This window comes from Oxyura jamaicensis, chromosome Z (genome assembly GCF_011077185.1).
Source record: "Oxyura jamaicensis isolate SHBP4307 breed ruddy duck chromosome Z, BPBGC_Ojam_1.0, whole genome shotgun sequence".
In the NCBI taxonomy this organism is placed as follows: Eukaryota; Metazoa; Chordata; class Aves; order Anseriformes; family Anatidae; genus Oxyura; species Oxyura jamaicensis.
In genome coordinates, this window is record NC_048926.1 from 72,001,361 (window position 1) to 72,025,783 (window position 24,423).

Here is a 24,423-nt window from a genome sequence, read left to right on the forward strand (position 1 = left end):
TCTCCCATTCCCCTGTGCGCTCGGGGGGAGGAGGTGGAAAAGGGTGGATGGGGGGGGAGGTGCTTTTAGTTTAACTCCTTTGTTTCTCGCTTCTCTAGCTTGTTAGTAATAGGCAATAAATCTTACCATTTCCCTATGCTGAGTCTGTTTTGCCCATCACGATAATTACTGCGCGATCTCCTCATCCTTATCTCAACCCTTGAGCCCCTTTCATTGTATTTTCTCCCTGTTCCTCTTTGAGGAGGAGGGGTGAGAGAGCAGTTATGGTGGAGCTCGGCCGCCCAACCAAGTAAAACCACCTGCACAAAAGTACTTCTCAATAGTAGTTTCCACTTCAGTCTGCACTGTTGTTGGTCTAGGGATATTTAGTTTTGATAGAGGTCTAAGAGGATATGCTGAGCTCCTCAGTTTTTCTTGGGCAGTTCACATCAATAATCTCCTGGAAGTCACGTGAGAAGCTCAGGTTCTTGTGAAAACAGGTATGAAAGAAAGCTAAGGTAAGGAAGCATTTTCTGTGACTATTAAGCAGCATTCCTCTCAGTGTGAGTGAATGGTGTGACAACATTCTTACAGATGAAGGAAATAAATATATAAGAAATAAGTTTCTAACTCTTACACTTCACAGCTGGGATTAGAATCGTCTCTCTCATTTGAACTGTTCTTCATGCTTCATCAGTCCAAATAGGTGGTGCAATTGCCTAAAGTAACTAGGAAAATGAAACTAACATTCACATTTTAAAGAAAATGTACAGCTTTGAAGAGGCTTTCAGGGTAGGGTCCAGCTGCATTACCTGAGTGTTCCCTAGGCTTCCAACCTTAGATGCTCTCGTGCTGGGGAAACCTGGTGTGCTGGCTCTAAGGAACAGCATGGAGCATAGAGTGGAGTGGAGACACCATGGCTAGGCTCTGTGACCAGATGGGGACTCGATTGTTCTTGTGCACGCTGAGACTGATAAGCCACACTTTTTGCTACCCTGAGCCAATGACCTAACAGGTTTTAACGAATGCTGTACTCTAGTGTACTTTTGCTCATTACAGTATCATTATAATACCAAAACACACCTCCATCCCAAAAGCTACCTGCCTCCAAGGTGTGACCACTCCTCACTGAGCACATGCTCTGAATTTCTCTGAGCCTATTACTTTAAATGGAGATGGGTTAACTTTTCACCAACCATAACTAAGACATGCTTGACTAGAGTCACTCAAGCTCCACCTAAAAGATAGAAAATAATATAAATTGGCCTAAGAGAGAGGGGATGTTAGGGAAGAAACCACCGTCAAGGGAGATACCATCCCGAGGGAATATACCATCCCGAGGACCTCCTGACTCCTGGGATCAGTTGACGGGCTGAGCCTCTCTTCCCCCCCACTGGGAAGCCTTTGGGTGAGATTTGACCACTTGGTTATACTCCTCTTAATGTGTTAATTTCCAGGCTGCGCACCTGTGTATTCATGCATGCTAGCTTGCTTTTGCAGACAGTAACTATCGCCAGCAATCCAAAGAATTTGTGTACCTGTTGCTGTAATAAATTGCACTTGATTGCATTGTTCCTAGCCATGATAGTTCTCATTGAACGCAACTAGAGTAAGGGTGGTTATACGTTATTGGTGAATCCATGACCGTGGTAGTTCAGTGCTCTGAATCCAACCAGACCCATATCGGTTAATGCATTATTAGTGAATCTGTGATTGTGATAGTTTTCCCTGAATCTGACAGGACCCATAATGGTTAATCGGCAACTAAAGGTGGTTATACGTTATTGGTGAATCCATGACCGTGTTGTTCAGTGCTAAGGGCGGTTATACGTTATTGGTGAATCTGTGACCGTGTAGTTCAGTGCTCTGTGCTCTGAATCCGACCAGACCCGTAACAGTTAATCTGCTACCCTGAATCTGATTGGATCCATAACAGTTAATCGGCTACACCCCTTTAACACAACCAAATACTGGAATATTTTTCTAGTGAAACACTAAAATCTGTTCCAAACTATTATACAAGATAGAATAACTGTCATCCATCATATTTTGACCCCCACATATTCCTTGATTGTCTTTACATTTATTCAGAGGAAGATGAAGGAGGAACTGTTTCTTGCACTACTCTCTTTTTCGACACTTGGGATTATTTATCAACTAAGTTTTTCACTGCGGTTCAGTCTAACCTTACACCTTCCTGGTCCACCATCACTGAAATTCTGTGTAGATTTCAGGAGTTACTGAACAAGGCTGATCAAATCTCAAGCAGATCATACTTCATTAGGTTTGCCCAACTTTCAAAAAAAATATTGAAGAAAGAGAAAAGAAGCTGATTTTACCCTGCAGAGAAACCCTGTCAGTCCATTCACCAAAATTCTCTTCATGCAAGAAATACCAGTTCTCTCTGATGACTCAAGAAGACATGAACCAGTTCAGTATCTCTCATAAACACTTTTTTTGCCATTCTGTTTCTGTACTGCCTCTTTCCCATAATTTACTGTAATGTTTTTGGAATACAAATCAACCTTTCCCCCTCCTCTAATCTCTGTTAAAAATCATGATTAAAAGACACTGATCTTCCAAAAAAATAAAAATATAAAATAAATGCAGATACACACATATACACTCACAGGCTGGGTTTGTTTCTAAAAGAAGACATTTGTATCCAATATTCTGCAAGGAATAGTGCATGGCATATACTCATATGCATGCTCTAAAAGTGTTTGAACAATGAGTTTACAATAAGAAATGCTTTTCCTAATGTCACTCTGAATTTCTGAGTAGAAAAAAAAAAAAAAAAAAAAGAAACACAGTGAAGCAAAAAGACGTGGTGGGGGCTGATTGTCAAACACAAATTCTGCTACACCTATTCTAATATGCCAGCACCTTTTAGATGTAAAAGCGGACAATAAGCACCTCTTCAGAGCAACTAAAAAGCCATTTTTTGACACACTTAGCAATTGGATGAATTACTGTTTTCATGAGGGGTTTGTTCACTGGCTCACCTGCAATTTTACGTTTCCATCCTGACCCAGGGAAGACTTTTGAATGAAAGTTTCATCAAAACCTTCAGTCCTCACAAATCTATGCTTTCATGTTCAAAATATGACGCCAAAAATATTCATGATTTGAAATAACAGTAAAAACTCTTCTAATTTACATTCTTCCTTTAAGTAATATCAGTCAAGAGCCCTCCACCTGGAAGAAAACTAAAGAAGAAAGAGCTTTCCATGGAGGGTAATGTGGTGGTGATGGATTAAGCTGCATTTCTCCAAAACAGACATTGATACTTGAGCCAGAAGAGGTACACAACACCTGAGAACACCTCTCCAAATCTCTAAAACCATACAGACTTTAGATAACCTATCTTTAAGACATCTAAGTTGGAATTTGGATCCTACTCAACTCAGTGCCAATATTCGCTAATTGTCAGAGAAAGCAAGGTGTCTAATGATCTCCAGAGAAGTCAGAATGCTTAATTTCATACTGCTTTTGGACAGAATCTCCTTCTCTCTCAACAGGCAATTACCTTGGAAGGAGTGATTCATTAGCTGTCTACAGCTTCTTTATAGCTACGTATTTCAGTTACTGTGGGTCCCACCGCAGCATTTTTTTTTAAGTCAATGCTGAGAGGAAATCCCTTCTCCCTTCACCTTGTCAGTATAACCTATGCCTATGAACAGTTTAAGGAACTCATGAAATATTTTTTTTCCATTACAGATGTCCTCTTAATGTTTAGAACATTGACTATAATATGCCATGTTGGCAGATTATAGTAAATCTGTAATCTGATGCAGATAAAACCCATAATGACAATATGAGAAATACTCTAGTGTTCAACATGGTACTTCTTTACAATGTGTTGGTGCAGTATGGGAGCATTTTCTTAAAATTCGGCAATTTTTGTTCAAGATGAACAGTCTTGGTTACACCTACTACAAGAAATAGTAATCTTCAGAGATGTGTAATAGAGGAAACTATTCAAGTTAAATGTTTCCCTTGATCTACTTCTACAACCAGACCTAGTACCAGAGAAGGCATCAGACAGTAATGCCAGGAGAAGGAACCATATCTGTGTTAACGCGTCTGCTTTTTGCACCAACAGTACCTCTGTTTTTAGTGCTCATATCTTTGTGCGCAGTGTAAACACAAAGAAAACTATGTTTATCTGGCACTATTGAAAGCCTGGGTACCCACTTGATTCGTACAGTTATATTATCAGATAGGATGCAGGCATGTGGATACTGTCTCTTCTGCTTCTGTTGGTTTGTCATTCTTCATGAAATCAGTTCCAGAGTTAAGCAAGGGCCTTTTCAACCTGCCAGAAAAACCAAACCCTCCTGACTGAAACTATTACTCATTTTTATATTTGGGGATACTAAAAATATAAGCGTTAAAAGAACAGTTGGGGAGTTGGCTTGACCTGTGAATCCACTAATGAGCTGAGAAGCCAGTGTGTTAGAGGGAGTCTTGTCTTGCTGCTCACTGCTTCCAAGGTCATGCCTGCAGAGGCAGCCAGAAGTGTGTCTTCAGCCTCCATGCTTAGGACTACCAACATGATCATCTTTTTAACATTATAAATACTCTTCCTTTAATAATGTTCAATAACAATGAAGACTTGTGGAAGAGTAAAGGAATGTGCACCCCTGCATCATTACCACAGATCTACAGTTACACGTGAAAAACTCCATTTAGTTGCAGATTATTTCTGAAGTCCTATAATTTCCTCTTCTCAGTTAATTATATAGCCTTGCTGAGAACATATCTTTGGGAGCAACTACAGTGCTTTTCAAAAGCTTGGAAACTACTCTTTATTATCATTTTGCTGAGGTGATTTACGAATCAGAGTTCCTCCTCATAGTGAAAGGGTGAGATATATGACACATCTGTGTATTTCATCTTGGCTGAATGGTTTTAATCCAAGATCAGAATTGCTCCACTATGCTCTTTCTCGTAAGGTCACCAAAGCAGTTCCATTCCTGGAGAATTACTTTCTCATTATCAGATGATTGTTAACAAATTTGACATGTCTGACAAATAACTGACTCCTGTGTGGCTGGAGAGAGAGCCCAAGAACTTTAGACTGCATTTTGCTCAATGTTAAGTACTTTTAATGTGCTGACATTTTTAACTTGAAGATTACAGCCTGAGGTACTATTCACTACATCTTAACAAGCACTTGTGGCATATCAAAGGGAAATACTGTGGCATCTGGTGTTTTTCATTGTTGACTTTTAATTGCAACTGCTACAAATTAAACAGCTAGCAGCTGACTTAATTGTGAAGAGCATCAAACCAGACTATTCTTCATACTTTCTTCCATTCTTCATGCATACTTACATCCTTAGTGACATGGTTTAATGGTGGACTTGGCAGTGCTAGGTTAAAGGTTGGACCAGATGAACTTACAACTCTTTTCCAACCTAAATGATTCAGCGATTCTCAGTGATTCCATTTATGTTATGAAGGTTGTATTTATGGAGCAACTTCCACCTGAAATTTTATTAATGCGACAACTTGTGTTTGAAAGTTTATGAGCAGTTTGTACAAATAATAAACACACAGATTATGACACAAGAGAAACTTGAGCTGCTACAGACACATGGTTACCACAAAGAATGGAACACAGCAGTTTTTTGAGCCTTTGCGCAACAACACTGTGTCACTGATGTATATTGGACTTTGACTAAAAAATTATTTATTTTATTTTATTTTATTTTAATTAAATTTGTTTATTTTTTTAAACATTCAACATACAAGTGTTGCATATGCGTTAGCAACATCACTAGTCTTGAAAAGCAATGCAGGATTACTGAAAACCACTCTTAGCCAAGGCTTGAATTTCACACCTCATTTTGAAGGAAATCAGCATTCATGCCACATTGAGTCGAAAGGACTAGTTCTGCATGTTGAGCCACCAATGGCTCTTTTTCTAGTGAAAGTTTCTGGTATGTAAACAAATACTTGTGACTCTATGAGCAAATCTATAATCAAACTACTTTGTTTGAAGAATCTGAGAAGATTAGGGTGTACAGTTGCAAATCCTGATCAAAGATGGCTTTGTTGAGAAACTTATCTAAGGAAATTTGCATTCTCTACCTGTCTTTCCAACAGAAACTTCCACTGAGACCTTGAATATGTCACTGGCTTTACTTTCCTCCTTGTAAAGTGCCAAAATATTTCCAGAAATATTGTTAGGATAATGACTATGAAAGAAGGATTTTAAAAACACATTCTACAAAATATTTCAAATTAGTGAATTTTAAATTATTTTTTAGTTCAATATCTGTGACTACATTTTTCATTTTTAATAAAATTTTAATTTATACTCCTTTTTTCTTTTACTTCTAAACATTTCTCAGTTTAAAAAATAACTTTCAAAATGTTTACACCTTAAATAAATTAACTTTTTTCTTTTTCATAAAGGAAACACTTGAAAATTCTCAGAATTGACAAAAATTCAGTTTTCATTAAAATAGAAATATAAGTGGAAATATCGGATTAACTGTGTTCACTAGCATATACAATGAGCTTAAATGCAAAGTGTTAAAAGCAAAGTGATGAAAAACAACACCTCACATTTTGTAGAACACCAGCAACAGGATGCAACTGGGGGCAACTTGCAATTTAAAAATAATTACTAAGTTTTTTGTTGATGCAACACCTAATGGAAATTGGCTAATTCAAAACTGGAGACAGAAAATGGTAAAAAAAAAAAAAAAAAAAAAAAAAAGTATGCTTAAAGGTCTATAAATGTGTTCCATTACTTTGCCAGAAGCAGTCCATCCACATTTGTTTCAGACTTATTTTCTTAAGAACCTAAATATCTTAAGGCTGTTTTTTCCCACTGTGAGAAATCTGACAGAAACTTTGCTATCAGATGTATTACTAAAACCCATTGCCCTATAACATAACTATTTCTTTTTTGCTCTTCTTGATATTTCTGCCAAAGAAATATATGATATTTTTTTTTTTTTTTTAAACTTTGAATAACAGCATGTACAGTATAATTGACAAAAAGGCTTATTTCTATTTATGTAGAAACTAAGTATGATCCTATTAAAATGAACTGCTTATATTCATGGTGACACGCTTAGTGGATGAGGGAAAGGCTGTGGACGTGGTCTACCTTGACTTCAGTAAGGCATTTGACACCGTTCCCCACAGCATTCTCCTCAGGAAACTGGCTGCTCATGGCTTGGACTGGGGTACACTTCGTTGGGTTAAGAGCTGGCTGAATGGCTGGGCCCAGAGAGTTGTGGTGAATGGAGTCAAATCCAGTTGGAGGCCGGTCACTAGTGGAGTCCCCCAGGGATCGGTACTGGGACCAGTCCTCTTTAACATCTTCATCGATGATCTAGACGAGGGGATCGAGTGCACCCTCAGCAAGTTTGCAGATGACACCAAGTTAGGTGCGTGTGTCAATCTGCTCGAGGGTAGGAAGGCTCTGCAGGAGGATCTGGATAGGCTGGACCGATGGGCCGAGGCCAACGGTATGAAGTTCGACAAGGCCAAGTGCCGGGTCCTGCACCTGGGGCACAACAACCCCAAACAGAGCTACAGGCTGGGAGATGAGTGGTTAGAAAGCTGCCTGGCAGAGAAGGACCTGGGAGTAGTGGTTGACAGTCGGCTGAATATGAGCCAGCAGTGTGCTCAGGCAGCCAAGAAGGCCAGCAGCATCCTGGCTTGCATAAGCATGGCCAGCAGGTCCAGGGAAGTGACTGTCCCCCTGTACTCGGCTCTGGTGAGGCCGCACCTCGAGTAATGCATTCAGTTTAGGGCTCCTCACTATAAGAAGGACATGGAGGTGCTTGAGCAAGTCCAGAGAAGGGCTATGAAGCTGGTGAAGGGTCTGGAGAACAAGTCTTACGAGGAGCCGCTGAGGGAGCTGGGTCTTTTTAGCCTGGAGAAGAGGAGGCTCAGGGGCGACCTTACTGCACTCTACAGGTACCTGAAAGGAGGCTGTAGCAAGGTGGTGGTTGGTCTATTCTCCCACGTACCTGGTGACAGGACAAGGGGGAATGGGCTAAAGTTGCGCCAGGGGAGGTTTAGGTTGGATAATAGGAAGAACTTCTTTACTGAACGGGTTGTTAGTCACTGGAATAGGCTGCCCAGGGAAGTGGTTGAGTCACCATCCCTGGAAGTCTTCAAAAGACGTTTAGATGTAGAGCTTAGGGATATGGTTTAGTGGAAGATTTGTTAGCGTTAGGTTAGAGGTTGGACTCGGTGATCTTGGAGGTCTCTTCCAACCTAGACTATTCTGTGATTCTGTGATATTAAGAGCTTATCTTTGCTTCTTATCCTTTATTTGATATTTTCCCCTCAGGTGAACAACTTCTTATTCTGACATTCCTTTTCACATAAGTATCTAATGAGGAAACCTGTCAAATGTTCTTAGAAAATTCAGACACATTGCATTTATTGCATCCTTGCTGCCTTTCCAGCAGAATACTTACAAAATACTAAGCATGTCATAGCTTTATCTGTGCTTTTCATCATGTCTTGTTTTAAGCACTGCCTGTTCTTTAAACGTGCATTGTTCTTCACCAATGTAGAATAACTTACATGGAAATCAATTACCATAAAACATTCACACTTACTAGAATGAATTATTTTCACTGTTAAATGCATGCAAGGCTTTGCTTTTGGAACAACTAGACACTCAATTCTGCAACACCAGCTCTAAGTGATAAAGAATTTGAAACCCAAGATAAATAATTCTGGTTATATGGAAGCTTAAAGATCTTTTATTTCATGGCACTAAATTACATAAGAATTCCTCTCTGTAAGCTACCCAAGGAAGTTAAGACATGGCTGTCAACACAAAGGGAAGTGCAAGCATGGTCTAGTGACTACGTCATGACACATTAGACTATCAACAGCCTCTCAAGAGCTGAGCAGCATGGAATGCTCATTACTAAGATAGAAGTTCTTCATGATATTATAGTGAATGGTCTTCTTGCTTTCTTTATTGGGCAGCATTTTTCCCTACCACATAAACACTGAACCAATGGCTGGCAGATTTTTTCAAGAGAGTTTTCTGAATGAAACTTAAAACATGCTTTGATACTTGATGGTTGTCCAGACTCAATCAGTTACAAAGGAATTTTAAAACATTCCAAATAATAGACATAGCTAAATTTTCTTTAATTCATTTTGAAGACATCCAAATTATTCGTTAATTATTCTTTAGTTCCTACTGTGCAATGTATACTTAGCTGTAATCACTACAAATTAACCTGAAAGCATGCTGTATTTTGCTGCTGGATTAAGTGCTTCGAATTTGTTCTGTCTTACAGCTAATACTTAACAATCCTTCAAAACTGAATAATCTGGAGGAAGACAAACCCTGTGAATTCTATGATACATGATCTCCTATGTATTTCACATACTACACATAGACTATTTAGAAATATATTTACCTCAGTATATTTGCAGTAGCCTTCCTTTCTTGTGGTAGAAGGTCGGGGTCTCTTAAAACTTCTTCCAGCAAATTTAACACATTCATTTTCAGCTCATTATTTAGCTCAAAATCCTGCAATGGAACACAATTTTACTTCCTTTTGTTTTAACAATGCTGATCAAAAAATTGAAAGGATACAGTTTTTTGAGTTTTGTCTATTCCTTTTCTCATGCTATTTGGTAAGAAAATATTTAATGAAACTTGGAAAACTGTCACAGTAAGCAGGCTACATGAGTGGTAACCTGAAAGGCTATAATTTATCTGTTTTTCTGACCTTTACTTTGTTGAACTGGGCAAATCACTTAACCTTTTTGCTCTGAATTTAGGAAAGCATCTCACCAGTATCCGCAACATGTCTTATCCTCTCTTGTCCTGTGATGACTATAAAAGTGCAAAAAGAGAAAAGCGGAGACAACTGCCTAGCAAGGGTGGATACTGTTTTTTTTTTTTTTTTTTTTTCCACTATTTTACTGAGTTTTTCTATTTACCTACTTCCCCTGCTGCTATTTCTTCTTCCATAATTCTCTTTTTGTAAAAGTCTGTTTTTTATTTGACGTAATAAGCATGATAAATCTGACCGGTGCTCTCTGGTACTGCACTTTATTCTGGCATTTTAATTATTTCTAAGGCTGAATGATACCTTACAGAGGACCACAACTCAAAAACAGAAACAGGTAACAATTTATGTCGATACCTGATATTGGATAAAATCAAATCATAGAACAATGAACAAATTTTAAGGTAGGAACTTAGAGTTAAGTCTTGGAGTAGACTCCACAAAGACTCGGATTTAGCTCAAAGCTAGTATTTGGATAAGAAAACTAAACACCAAGTCTTTGCTAATCTAGTGCATCTGTAGATTCTCCTTGATAACCCACAGTGATTTGCAAATAAGACCATGTTTGTGGCAAGCCCCTGCTCATTTCCGTGGAAAGAGAAGCAGAGCCAGCAATAAAGTTACCAAAAATTGGGAATATTTGGCACCTCTGTACAGGGGCTGTATATTTTGTTTTCCTAAAGAACCAGCTATCTACCATTATGTTGCAATAGGCTCCTAAACTGGCAGGATTTCTGGAGCTCTGTCCCTCTTCCTGGAAGGGAAGCAGATGCCTGTAGGGAGAATCATGTCTGGTAGACACACATCCTCACACCATCCATCTCACTTGAGTGGATGCACCATAGTGCACCCGAAGTCACACAGGAAGGTGATGCTTAGTTTGGAAAAGCACTGAAATACTGACTAGAAGAATGTATGTTCATTAAAGAAGGTGGTGCCCCAATCACTTTCACAGGGCTTTTTAAGAAAGGTTAGTGTTCAAATTGTCAGCATGAGGTGAGGGATCAGGCTGCCTTTTTGCCCACAAATGCCCTGCTGCCTTTCCTCAGTAAAGACCTGGGCAGTCCTCCTCTTAAAAGTATCCCCTCTTGAGTCCTCAAAAGTCTCCTCACTTTTACAAGAGCTAAATCACATTTTAAAACCAGCTACTATTTGTGTATTAGTCCTTTGTGATGTTTGTTCATATTGGAAGATTTTAGAGAACAGAAAGACAAGCAAATTTAGGCTTTGGATAGGATTGGATAGGATATCAGACACCTCCAAACAAGCAGAAATAGTTCTGGATACTGCACATGTGTTTGTTTTATACAGTTATTTTCTATACTTATTGTCCAAAGTGCCTGTTTGAGGAACTATTTTAGCCTATTTGCCAAGAAAGACAGAGCTTATTTATTTATTTATTTATCTCAGGTATAGAAATGAGAGTAATTAGTGAAAGTATAAGGAATGTAACTGAAATACAGGAGAGTACTGTTTGCTCCAGTGGCTTTTAAAAGAAAACCATTTGGAATATGAAACTATCAAAATTCAGCTAAAAGAAAAACCTTGAAGAAGACTGCATAGGCTTAAGCAACCATTTTAATTGGTATTGTCTGTTCAGTAGCTTAATGGTTATAAAAGAAGATGGGTAGTATCCAAGTTATTCAAGAACTGACAATTCTAACATGCTTATTTAGCATGTTGGATAGAATTCTCAGAACTGGGAAGAATTCTTTGAACTAGGGAGAATAAAAACATTATCAGGATTTTACCTCCAAGTATGTTTTTCAAACCATAGTCCGTTGGTTATTTTCCTTATATTTTTCTCAAAAGGTTTGTTTTATTGCAACTATAACAGAATAAGTTTGTATATTTAAAAATTATTGCATGTGTGAATCAGGATGGGAAAGGCTCACTTATGAATATAAGACGTTTTTGCATATTTACTGGCTAATTCTCATGCATAACGGAATTAATATATTGTATGTTAACAACAAAACATGTTTGTTAACTATCCCCACAAGATAAGATTCCTGAAACTGCTGGAAAAACTAGTATTGTTGGCAAACTACAAGACACTTAGTTGCTGGGGCTTGGGCTAGCTTTCACTTCAGTTAGACTGGCTTTGGAAGAAATTTCACGGTGTAAAAACACACCCCTCTCACTTCAGAAAAACTAGAAAATACAGACCCTTGATCAGCTTAGCCAGACCAAACTCTACTGTGGATAGTATGGACTGATAAAGGATTATACACAGGGGATTCACTAATTTGTGTGGCTCTCTCAGTCCCATCTGTGGGTTACACTTCCACACCAGCCTGACTACAATTAGATGCCACATCACAGCACAACCTTCCCATAGGACAGAGTAGGGTCTATACTGATGCAGTTTCTGCAGCTGTTGTCTTACTGCCCCAAATTTGTGGGTTTTGTTTTTTGTCAGTTTGGAGGCATTCTTTTTATAAAAAATGTGCAAGTTGCTTCTCATAATGTAAGGAGAAAACACAACAACAAAAAAGATGGAATTCAAAAGATTGGGACACTAATCTATTTCACAGCTGAAGTTAGGGATATACAGGTTCCCAAGATGCTAACATGATGAGCAATGTCTAAAAAAATCTATGGAAATCAATTTCATGTTACTTAAATCTTTGTAGAAACTTTAACCTCAGAATTACAAAACCATAACAAAATACCTACCTATCAATTCCAAATAAACTTTATAGATAAATAACTATCTGTACATTATAGCTACCTCTATTACGGACATTGTTTTTGAATACGTACTTAGTTATTATGTAAATATGTCTATTTATAGTATTGGTACTTATAGACCGAAATATCGGTACCAATAGGTGTAGATATACTGTATATGTATATGTCATATATCTATATTTAATTTTAGATTACTCGTGACATTTTTCATCTGTTGTTATCAACTGTTTACATGTTTCCCTAATTCTTCAGCACTTCTGATCTGAAAGTCTCCCATCTTGCCAACAGCAAGAAAACACTGCCACCATCCTCAGCACAAGGCAGACTGCAGCACCCAGCAGGCCTGGCAGAAGCAAATAGGCTCCCAACTTTTTGCTGAGTAGAAGTGAAGGTTGAGTAAAGCTGCTATACTCACTTATATTTAAATGGCTGCATGTGTCAGAATTTGGACTATCCCAACATTCAAGGAAAATTTTCACTGAAATTTACATATCACAGAAAGAATACAGTCAGTCAGACAAGAAGTTCTAAATTTTCCAACATGCATTTTTTGATTTTGATTTTGATTTGACAGTGACTTAATCCTTCTTTATAGGGTACATACCTCTAATATATTTTAGAGTCTATATTAACCTAAAGATTTGTGGGGTTTATTTATATTTCTATTTGGCTCAAGCAGAAAAATTAATTAAAATTTTGAAGCAAAAATTCAAGTTCTATTTGTAAGTCCATTATTGTCAGCAATGAGAAAATATATTTATTTAATTAATATTTAGAGTACAAAATCAAAGTGCAAATATAGAAACAATGATAGCAGATTAGTTAAGTAAGAGTGCTGCCCTGGAGTCACCTGGAATAAGAATATGATGTGTGAAGTTCTTCACTGATCAAAAGTATTGTGCACAAGGTTCAGCATCATTTATCAAAGTTTCCAGCAGTACAGCAGTGTGGCAACAGTGGGAAATGTATTCATTTTGCTGACACCCACCTGTATTATGAAAGCAAAAGTCTCCTGTCCTGGTTTGGCTAGGACAGTTAATTTTCTTCATAGTAGCTGGTATAGTGTTGTCTGGGATTTTTGCTGAAAGCAGTGCTGATAACACACCGATGTTTAGTTGCTGCTGAGCAGTGCTTACACAGAGACAAAAAAAAATTCAGCTTCCTGAAAGCGGTGCTGATAACACACCGATGTTTAGTTGCTGCTGAGCAGTGCTTACACAGAGACAAAAAAAAATTCAGCTTCTCACACTGCCCTGCCAGCAAGGAAGTTGGGTTGCACAAGTTGCTGGGAGGGGGCAGAAACAGGATAGCTGACCCCAGCTGGCCAAAGGGATGTCCCATAGCATGTGGTATCATACTGAGCAATAAATTGGTGGGGAGTTGTTCAGGGAGCACTTGTTGCTTGGGGACTGGCTGGGCACTGGTCTGCAGATGGGGGGTAACTGTGTTTACCTCAACCTGTGAGTATTTTGATTTTTGCCCTTCCAATTCTCTTCCCTCATTGATGGCAGAGGGAGGGAGTGGGTGAGCAGATGTGCTGCTTAGCTGCTTAGTGGGGTTCATAGAATCATAGAAGACCAAGTTGGAAGGGACCTGCAAGGATCATCAAGCCCAACTCTTGTTCCTCATGTGGAGCCATGGGTGGCTGCCCCCCACTCAAGCACTGCCATCATCCAGGGAACCCTGATGATGCTTGCATAGAAGTCCTTGTGATGTTTTGATGTAACAGCAACTTAAAACACAACACCTCCTTTATAGCTACAGAGCACTGAAGTCAGTAGGATTACATTTCAAGCAGATTCATAACCAGCCTGTTGATGGGCACCATCCACAGTACTGTACAACAGTGCTCTCTTTGGGCATGCACATTCTCTGGATAGGAGGAGCTAGAAAAGCTGTTCTGCAGTATAAGTGTTTCAGAAGCAACCTACCCAGCTGAGTCAAAGAAAAAAAAAAAAAAAAAAAAAAAAAAAAAAAAAGATTTGGAATCACTGCACAACAAGACTAGAGACTGCAATGACGGCAGCAGACAGTGAGAAAAACAGGACTTAGGTATGCCAACAAGGTTCAACAACAAATCTATTGTAGGTTTATTACAGGTGATTATACAGAGAATGTAATTTTCATGTTTCATAATGGGCTCAGTGAAACCCCAGAACCTTTTCTGCTCCTCTTTCTTTAAATTTTCCTCAGTGAGAGGAAACATTCTTCATTTAAACATTTTGAGGAAACATTGAATAACCCCAGGCAAACAAAAGGGAGCTAAAACCTGAGAACATAATTTATTTGGAAAATATTTTGAGTATGTCAGTGATAAGGACTTCAAAAGACACAGGGAGGGGGGGAAGAAAGGAGTGGGAAAGGGGAGGAGACAGAACTGTACATGGAAGCATCATGAAGAAAGTCTAAAGGTCTAAATTTCACAGAATAATATTATCCAACTTCAGTGTAACTCTACATCCTACCTGTAAAAACAATCTAAGTTCAGCTTGCAAAATAGACCCAAGACTTCAATTTCTTGTGCATTTGCTTACAAGGCATAAAACAAACAAACAAACAAACAAAACAAAACAAAAAAAATACTATTGGCAGATTGGCTTCAGAGTCCTGTGATTGCCATGTGAAAAAGAGGAGGAGGAGGACAGGAGTACAAGTTGTCAGGATAAATGTAATGCTACGCCCTTCTGACAGTCTTTGCTGAATACATTTGGACTGATTTTATTAGTTTCTCAATACTTTTTTGTTCTGATTTTCTGTTACATAACATTATGCTCTGAGGAGATACATGAGAAGTTCTCCCAGGAGATCTGCAGGCACACCTGGCTCACCGGGATGTGTCACCTGCCCGAGCATCACACAGATTTCCAACATTGGCACATACAACTGATGGTGTTTCCACAGACTCTCCCAGACGTAGTTGATGTTCACACTACAAGCAAGAAAATCAATGCACTGAAATCTTTTCCCTGCCACTTCTCTTCATCTTGTGAATAGCTATATAGTGAGGATCTTTCAGTCCCTAAATGACAAACAAGAGAAACTGAGGAGAGATGTGTTTGAAGGAAATGGGGGAAGCAGAAAAGACAAATGTGTAGAAAGAAAAGAAGCAGTCACATTTCTAAAATGCAAGGTGACTTAACCAGAGAGGTACCAAATAAGCAGAAATGTCAGTGAGGACAGAAATTATATATTATAGCGAGACTATGACATAATGGCTGTGCCATGGGAAAGTTTTGAGAGGCATCTGGAAGAGAAAAAGCTCCAGTGGAGAGGAAGGAAGAAGTAAAACATAATGAAGGATTAAAAATACCAGAAGTGAAAGAGAGAGAAAACTACATGTACAGCTGAAGTCAAGTTTTGGATGCCTCTAAGAGTACTCATACAAGGTAGAGATACATGCAGGCTCTTTATCCTTTGCCCCCATTTCCAGACGCAAGCTGAAAATAGCAGATGGGCACAGACATTGAGAAAGACCAGCACTATTGCTGGCTATAACTGATTACTTTAAAGGCACGGGCTAATGATAAAATCCTGCTGGGAGCCCAGCACTGGAGATGTCCAGGAGGGGACAGAGATCTACTGAAGGACTGTTTACAATGAAATCGGTGTGTTTTTAAATAGATGGATTTTGCCACATGATTTTATCTGCTCTTATGCCAAAGTGTAAACAGATCATCATTTCAATGACATCAGTGGAATAACTCTGAATCTTCTATACAGAAAATCAAATTCTATCACAGTTTACTGGATTTACTCCAGTGATGTAGTCTACAATAGTATTTAATTTTCCAGCATAAAAGCACAAATATTACATACACTTGTGCTACAGGAGATTTTAGTAATTTCACTTGCAACAAAACATTTACATCTTTGGAAAAAAAAAAAAGAAATAAAAAAAAGAAAAAAAAAGATATTTAAACTGGCTGACAAGGAAAACTCATCCATCCCTGAGTTACTCCTAGGTTATTTCAGAAAGCAATCAAAGGACAGCATCTTTGTCTTCTAGTTAGTTTCAAGTGCAAAGAAACAACCGTCAATTGGGTAAGTCCTTATTCCATGACATTGTTAGCCTGTCACTCCAGATTGAATACAATTAGTACCAAAGCACAAGCTATGTTAATAGCACAACTGAGTAACTCTCAGTGCATACAATACAAACCTTTCATTATCCAAGCACTGTGTAGCTTGATAGTATGAAGAAACCTTGCAAGAATAATCTAGCCACTAGGTATTGTCAGAGTAAAATATTCAGGACTGATGAGAAATTTGACATCTCTGCCTCCAAGTTTTAGCACTTATTACATGTAAGAGCTTTGCAGGAAGACCTCAGTGAGGAAGGATCTGTCAGGTTCCAGCACAAGTGCAGGCAGTGTGCCTCTAATTAGACTGACTGCAAGCTTGGCTACTATTCTGCGGGTGACTCACGCTCCCTAAAGGGTCATGGAATATCAAACCCTTACACTTCTGCTACATTTGGACAGACAATAGCCTCAATTAAGTACATTACTACTGAATATGCATGTATATTATGCACATGGAGTAAGTTGATGCAAATCTTTTCTGAGTGACCAACAATCCATTGGAAGGTTCACTTACGGTTCCCTTGTTCTACCTCACCCTATGGCAACCTCTTTGTTTCTTCAATCCACAATCTATATTTTTACATGTTTTATTTCAGAAAGAACCCCAGAAATTGATGTTTGAAGACAGAGGCCACAGGCCCTAGGGGTTTGTTTGATATGTAGCTAGAATATAGAATATTGTACAGAAAGTGTGGTGTGTGATCTGTTCACATTTCTACAATAAGCTCACTATACTTTCTTTTATTTTATTCCTTTAAACATGAGCCAAGTGTGGTTCATATGAATGAATTTAAACATTATTTTTCAGGTTCCAATATACAAATGGGCATTGGCCAAATCACATGCAAAGATATATTAAAACAATTGGTGCCTAACTAGAATTATCTTTCTTGGACAATTTTCTGTACACAGACGCCTTCCTTCCATCATCCCTAAGCAATATCAGCAACTATATTTGCAAAACCTTCTTTTGAAAACCCTGCACAGCTTAGTTGGCATGAACAAGAAAATGACCTGAAGAAGGTTATTTCACAGTTGGAGCAAGGCAGGAGTCAGACACCAGTATCATGACCTATACTCTCAAAATTCAAGTCTTGGTCTGGTCCCCAGATCTTGTGGTAACTTCATAACTCTCTGACACCATGTGGCAGCCATATAGTTTGTAAGAGAGTTAAGATTTTCCAGTTCATTCCAGCTGAGGTCTTCAAAGAGGCCAATGAGAACAAGCACCCAACTGTCATTCAAAACTGGGAAGCATGGAGAAGCCAGCCTCTCTTTCCTCATCAGCAGATGTGAAATCTTTCCCTTTGGACAAGGTCCATTACATTCTGCTTGTCATGGAAGCAGAAACACTTAATTTTGTATCTTCCATTGTTTAGATAAAGGATAAGAAAGTAGTTTTAAAGAAAACAAGGCTGCAAGACCTCACTAGGATAATGAAAATCATTCAAGGAATTTCTCCTCTTTTTACCTTCCTATTTTTCCATCTCTGACAGGAGTTAGTGGAAGTTTTATCCTGAGAAGCCATTTCCATTCTCATCAAAGCTGTCTTCAGAATGACTGTCTGCCTCAGCATTTGTGTTTTCATTGTTTACAATGGGAGAATCCTACGCTGTTCCTCTCAATTACATTTTAAAAACAAAATGCAAACATGAACATTCTGCTGTTATTTTGGGCAAAAAGAAAGCTTTGTTGGCCTGTAGGTGTTTGAATTAAAAAGAGAAGAGCAGGGAAAAAGGGGAAGCGATGAGAATGAAAACAACAAAATGTAAATAAAAATCTAGAAAACCTAAATAATCCACCATTCATACACATAATAAAAAGAAGAAAGAAAGAAAGAAAGAAAGAAAGAAAGAAAGAAAGAAAGAAAGAAAGAAAGAAAGAAAGAAAGAAAGAAAGAAAGAAAGAAAGAAAGAAAGAAAGAAAGAAAGAAAGAAAGAAAGAAAGAAAGAAAGAAAGAAAGAAAGAAAGGAATATGGGTTTGAGTCCTCTTGCCTCTTGCTCAGTGTGGTAAAAAAAAAAACAAAAAACTGTGTGTCACATTATGCAAGAATGTTTTTTCCAAATTTTTATCTGTGCCTTGAGAGCTCCTGGAGACATTAATTAGTTCCCTCTGCACTTCTGAAAGGGCTGCAGAACTGGCATCACTATATATTTACTCAGATTTTAAGTCACACTCCTAAAGTGAATGACCCAGGTTTTAAAAATAATGAATCCCTTTTCTAAGCATTATTTAGTATGATTTCAGCATAACACAACTTCTTTATGAAAGCATATCCTCTCTAAATAAGCTGAATTGTTAATTTTAATGATTTTGTTTTCTGCCCACAGACAAGATTTCATATTAAATACTGTCCATGCTCAGATGAAAAGCACATGCTTTAAAAAAAAATAACCTAATTTATCCACAACTGTGGTTTAGACACAGTTGCAAGATACTGTAGAAAGCTAATTAATTCCATTGCCCAGCACATAAAACATATCCAAGACCCAGGAAAGGACTGGATAGTGAAAAGTGAGGAAACGCAAAGCTTTGAACCATTTGTTTGGACAGTATCTCTGTCCCTTGGTTCATGCACTAACCCTGACCCATGTTATTATATGGTAGAGAGCAGCAGACTGAAGTAAGCCAAAGGGATCCAGAGGAGGGAGGAAAGGTAGGGAATAAGTAAGTGGAATGATATATGTAAGCACACTTTGGACAGATGGTTGTACATTATTATGTTTACATTGTACACATTTCTGAACATAGATTGTGTACTCTTATGGGACTGCACAGCATCTTATGTGCAGTTTGTACTGAAAATCAGTCAGTACAATAATTTAGGCAGACAAATAACTTGCAAAGAAATTACTGTTACTGGTGTATTGGAGAGCACCAGAACTGAAATAGTGTTATGCTGTAGAGCTAGTCACATGCTGCAACAATAAGCTCGTCTATAGCAGCATCTAGAACCTTAAAAAGAGAACTAGTATTTCATACTATTTGGCCAGACAGTAATTTACACAGAATTTACACAGAATTTCTAGGTTGGAAGAGACCTCAAGATCATCGAGTCCAACCTCTAACCTAACACTAACAGTCCCCACTAAACCATATCCCTAAGCTCTACATCTAAACGTTCACTTGTCTTCCTTAAAGCAGTCCTGACCCTGTATTTTTCTGGCAGAAACTAGTCAGTCATTTCTGTTTTGTTTAGGTCTTGTGTCCTTCATCTGCCCCTAGTCTCTCAAGTAAACAACAAAAAAAAAAAAAGGTGATTACATGCTCCATTGCTGTAGCATTCATTACTTTATATGCAAAAGCCCCTACATTTTACAGTATTTGCTCTATTGTAATACTGGATTAAGAGAGCTAAGAAATTAATATCTGCCACTTTTGCCATGGAAAAAATAAAAGACAGTGAGTGACTACAGAGTCTAAATAATGGCTTTCACTTTGAAAATGCATAATGTTGGACTTTTACCCATTACCATAGTTCTCTTAGCAGTAGTTTTCAAATAATACTAATTGTGTAACATTCTGTAAATTGTGCAGAAGTACTCTTTCTGATTGCCAGGACTTCTCAAATCTGATGGAGAGAGGCTTGGCAACTCCATCAGACAGTTCTCTCAGGACCCTGGGATGCATGGCATTGGGCCCCATAGACTTGTACTTCTTCATCTTCATCAGGTGCTCAAGAACCTGCCCTTCACTTACAGTGGGAGGGACTTTGCTCTCCCAGCCCCTGCCTAGAGGTTCAGGGAAATGAGAGCCTTGGGATGCCTGACAGACAAGTCTGAGACAAAGAACTTGTTGAGTGCCTTAGTTTTTGCCACGTCTGTCATTACCAGTTCTCCCTTCTCCTTTATCAGAAAGGGAACAATCTCCTTGGCCTTTCTTTTCTGGCCAATATACCTGCAGAATCCCCTCTTATTTTTTGCTTCTCTTGCCAAGCTCAGTTCCATCTGTGCCTTGGTTTTCCTGATCCCATTCCTGCACTTCTGAATACTCTTTCCAGACCACATGTCGTTGCTTCCACTGCCTGTGCATTTCCTTTTTAAACTTCAGTTTAATTTGGTGTTGACAGTTACTTAATGTAGACCCAAATCTGATGACAACCATCATTTTCACAGGCACATTAATTAACCATCATTAAATTAGCATAGAGGGTCAGATCAACTCATAGAACTAAATATTATTTATTGTGGCAGGAACAAAGTGAGGATGTACAGTACACTACTATAACACAGAGCAGGAGCAATAGACTTCTGTCATTCCCACCACAGCTCAAGATTTTGATATGAAGTGATTTTCATTTAACAGGTAGCCAAACAGAGTTTGGTATATAAACATTATTTCCAATAACTCAAAAGGTTTACTCATCAACCTCTTCTTTGCTGTTCAGCTTCTCTAATATGGTTTTCTCACTTAGGTATTTCCTACTGGCTTCATCCTCTAGTAAACTTAACCTCTGTGTAAATTGTAAGGAAAAAAGGGAACTGAGTTTGACATAGGGAAGTGTTGCAGTCAACTGCGCAATAGACCCTGTCTTGATCAATATTCTTGATTACTAACATGGAGTGATAAAGCAGTCTACAATTGCCACAATGTACCATCTATCCAAGGCTTGCAAATTTTCCCTCTACTTCCATAATGTCCTCTCGGTATCTTTCTTTCTTTCTGTCCTTTTTTCTGTGCTTCCCTCCCGGTAGTCTTCTACATGCATGCCAAAATCTTCCAACATTTGCCTCACCTAGTAGGACATTACTATATACAAAATTCTACTAGTTACTCCATTTTATGAGTGTGTGTAAGATTCACAGTCCTATAAGGGACTGTAGAGGGACCACCATGAAGGACAGGTGCACCTTTTTGGATATGCCTCAGAACAAACATATAAATATCTGCACACAAGCACAAGCATTTTAAAGCATTCAATCAAGGTGACTGAATTGAACAAACTACCAATATTTTGTAGAGAGAATCAAAACACATGAATTACTTGAGTGAACTAAGGTCAGCTTGTATCTTTCTACAAATGTATTACAAATGGAGAGGATGAGTGAGAATACCTGTGAGTGCTTGGAGACCCAGTGACGCAAGACATTCAGGACACGATTCGTGGCTGCTCTACGTATTATGAACTCTTTGTCACACATGCGTTCAGAATTGTTAAATCCTGTGAGGCAAAAACACACAAAAGAATTAAAGTCAACAGAGGTAGCAAACCAGATTCTTCAAATACCTTATTAATAACTTTGGTAAAATGAAGGCTCACGGAGCATTTATGAGTAATAAAAGGAAAGAAGATTTATTTAAAATAGGATCATTTAAACCACTGAAATTCTGCAAAATCAGTAAAATACAGCCTTGCCCTTCACAACTAAAAGAGACACTGACTTGGATCACTGTTGAGTTTTAGAAAGAGGAAGAATATTTTCTTACATCATTAGACAGGTCTCCCTTCGGTATGAAAGAAAATAACAATAAAAAACGTGTCCAGACCAGAAACATACAGGTCCTATAAGCAGACTACAGATGGAAAGTGAGTATGATTTAGAAGAGGGAAAGTGGTAAAATTCAGAAGTGATAAAGAAACAGAGGAGGACAGTAGTTTAAATATGGAGGAGAAGAAGGTCAACACAAGAAATCTTCCTTCATAAAAGCAGTATTGTACAGGCTCTTCTAGTCAACTGAGCATGTTCAAATAAGCAGATTATTTTTTTACCAGTGGAGTGACAAGAAAGTGGGAAGGTATACAGAAAACACATTCACTGACTGAGCTTCTTGAAAGCAAAGATTTGTCAGCTGCAACATTTCACCACACATTTTGTAAGGGTAACTTTTGATTTTAGTCAGCAATAGTTTCCTATTACATTCATAGCACTGTTACTTTATTTTCTAGTTCTGCCATAGCTCTTTGATAAATAAAATCTGCATACTAATAACATTAAATACTGTTTTGTTGTGGTGGTGGTTTTGTTTGTTTGTTTGAAATGGTAACTCTGAAAATACACTTGAGAAGTTTCTGTTTCTCTAAGTTTTTGTTAGTTTTGATCTCATGCTGTGTGTCTTTCTGTTTCACTGTAGAGTCCAGGGAACTACTAGAAACTCCCTTCTGTATGACCAGCACTTTGCATTTTTTTTGGCATAGAAGCTGTTCTAAAGCCTGTATGTTATAAGAAATAGCAAAGGGAGATTAAACATCTATTTATTCTGTGAAAAACAAATGAAAACATATATTCTTAGACGCTAGTATTAGTTTTGTTCTATTTTTATTAGAGACAATTAATACAGACAGTCCAAAAAATCCTAATTGCTGTTCTTCATTATCAAAAGGATAAGAAAGGAAAAAAAAAAAAAGCTGCAGTCTTAAATCTCTTAGTACAGGCTGGACCCCAATTGGATTCTCTATGTTTATGTTTCATGAAAGTTTTTAAAACTATGTCATATTACATTCTAATTGATATCTAAGGTTTAATATCAAAGAATGTTTCATATTAAAACATCCTCGGGAATTTTACTGCCCATAAGCAGCACAGTAAACAAAACCTCTGAGGCTTTATTCAGTAAAAGGTAACCTAGGCAACATTTTGTGTGTTAATTTTCTATGCCTTTCACAGTTAACCTCTTGCAGAAGCAATTAGGCATGCACATTATAAACTGTTCAATTAGCCACTTAACTGCAGCAATGAAAGTCACAATGAAAATTATGTATTAAAGCTGTAGAGTGTTTACCAAAGTAACATTAAGGAAAAGAAGTTTTGGTAAACTGGAAAGAAAACAGAGAGAAACCTTCAGAGACAATTTTCAGTTAGCTGCAAAAAGAATAAAAAGAGCAAGAAAGGCAAAAGGAAAACCTCCAGGGAAAACTTCAGCAAACTTCTGTGGTTCTCAGAATTTCATCAATTTTTAATAAGTAATTAGCTTGTTTCAGAGACTAATCAACATATTCACTTAGACCCACATAGTACCTAATGTTGATTTCTTGAACATATTCCTGGAGATCTTCAATTGTGTAAGAAAATAACTTACCTGAGCATACACGTACAAGGGTAGATGAAAATTTAACTCCATGTATGTTAACTCACTGTACATCTTCAAATATAAGACTTCAAATAAGTATATGTGAAATGCTTTTTTTTTTAATAAAGCTGGAAATCTTATTAATTTCATTCTTTGTTTTTAAATAACAAACAAATCAGAATGCTAGAAGGTGTTTCTTTCTCTCTTCACAAAACATTTTTTTGTTCTTTATTAGAAAGAACCCCCAAATCCTTAAGCTACACTCACTGTCCAAGAACTAAATCTGCTAATTGATTTTAAAGAAAATTGTGCTTATGGCAATTTCTTGTGGTAGAAATTATCTGGAAATGCTATACATTACACAGTTCCCAATGTGGAACTGTGGCAGTTCAACATCTTCAATCTGAGACCACAAAGTCATGTAATAAAAATTGTTAACCCATTTCCCTGGTCCTTGCTTAGAGTAGTTATCTAGCAGTCTTTGACTTTTCACGAGTCACCGAAGTTTTGGCTTAAAATGTGAACTCAACAAATGTGGCTTTCGGAATGGACAGATTTCTGCTCTCTGTACTAATCAGTTCTGGGTATTCACTGCACCTTTCCTTACTTACTTGCTTGCTTTCTCTCTCCAAACAATAAATTAAAAAGGAGTAGATTGTATGGTGGAAATTCTCTTCACACTCTGAAACTCAGAAGTCACACCCAGCATTGACACTGTTCTTTGTATACAAGGAGACATGACTCCTTCCATGTGGATGCTTGGCTTACCTCAAGGTTCTCCCTTGAAACTTGTTTGGAGTAGTGGTAGACCTTAGTAAGGCTCCATATTCAATACGTTTGACTACACCACAGCAGACCT

At 38.0% G+C, this 24,423-nt stretch overlaps 1 protein-coding gene and 1 long non-coding RNA gene across 3 annotated transcripts in view; one reads left to right on the plus strand and one right to left on the minus strand.

The window, feature by feature from the left end:
* The window catches only part of RASGRF2 (Ras protein specific guanine nucleotide releasing factor 2), a 139,154-nt gene that overhangs the window by 13,022 nt on the left and 101,709 nt on the right, over nucleotides 1-24,423 (minus strand). For both annotated transcript variants that reach the window (XM_035309818.1, XM_035309817.1), the window contains exons 18-19: nucleotides 21,611-21,717; nucleotides 9,402-9,514 (exon numbers count right to left, since the gene is read on the minus strand). In XM_035309818.1, coding sequence (XP_035165709.1) covers nucleotides 9,402-9,514; nucleotides 21,611-21,717 — 220 coding nt within the window. The remainder of the gene's footprint in view (nucleotides 1-9,401; nucleotides 9,515-21,610; nucleotides 21,718-24,423) is intronic.
* On the plus strand, nucleotides 686-24,050 carry LOC118156065. The gene is made up of 3 exons (XR_004746136.1): nucleotides 686-1,424; nucleotides 15,468-15,474; nucleotides 24,040-24,050. It is a non-coding gene; the product is annotated as an uncharacterized LOC118156065 (long non-coding RNA).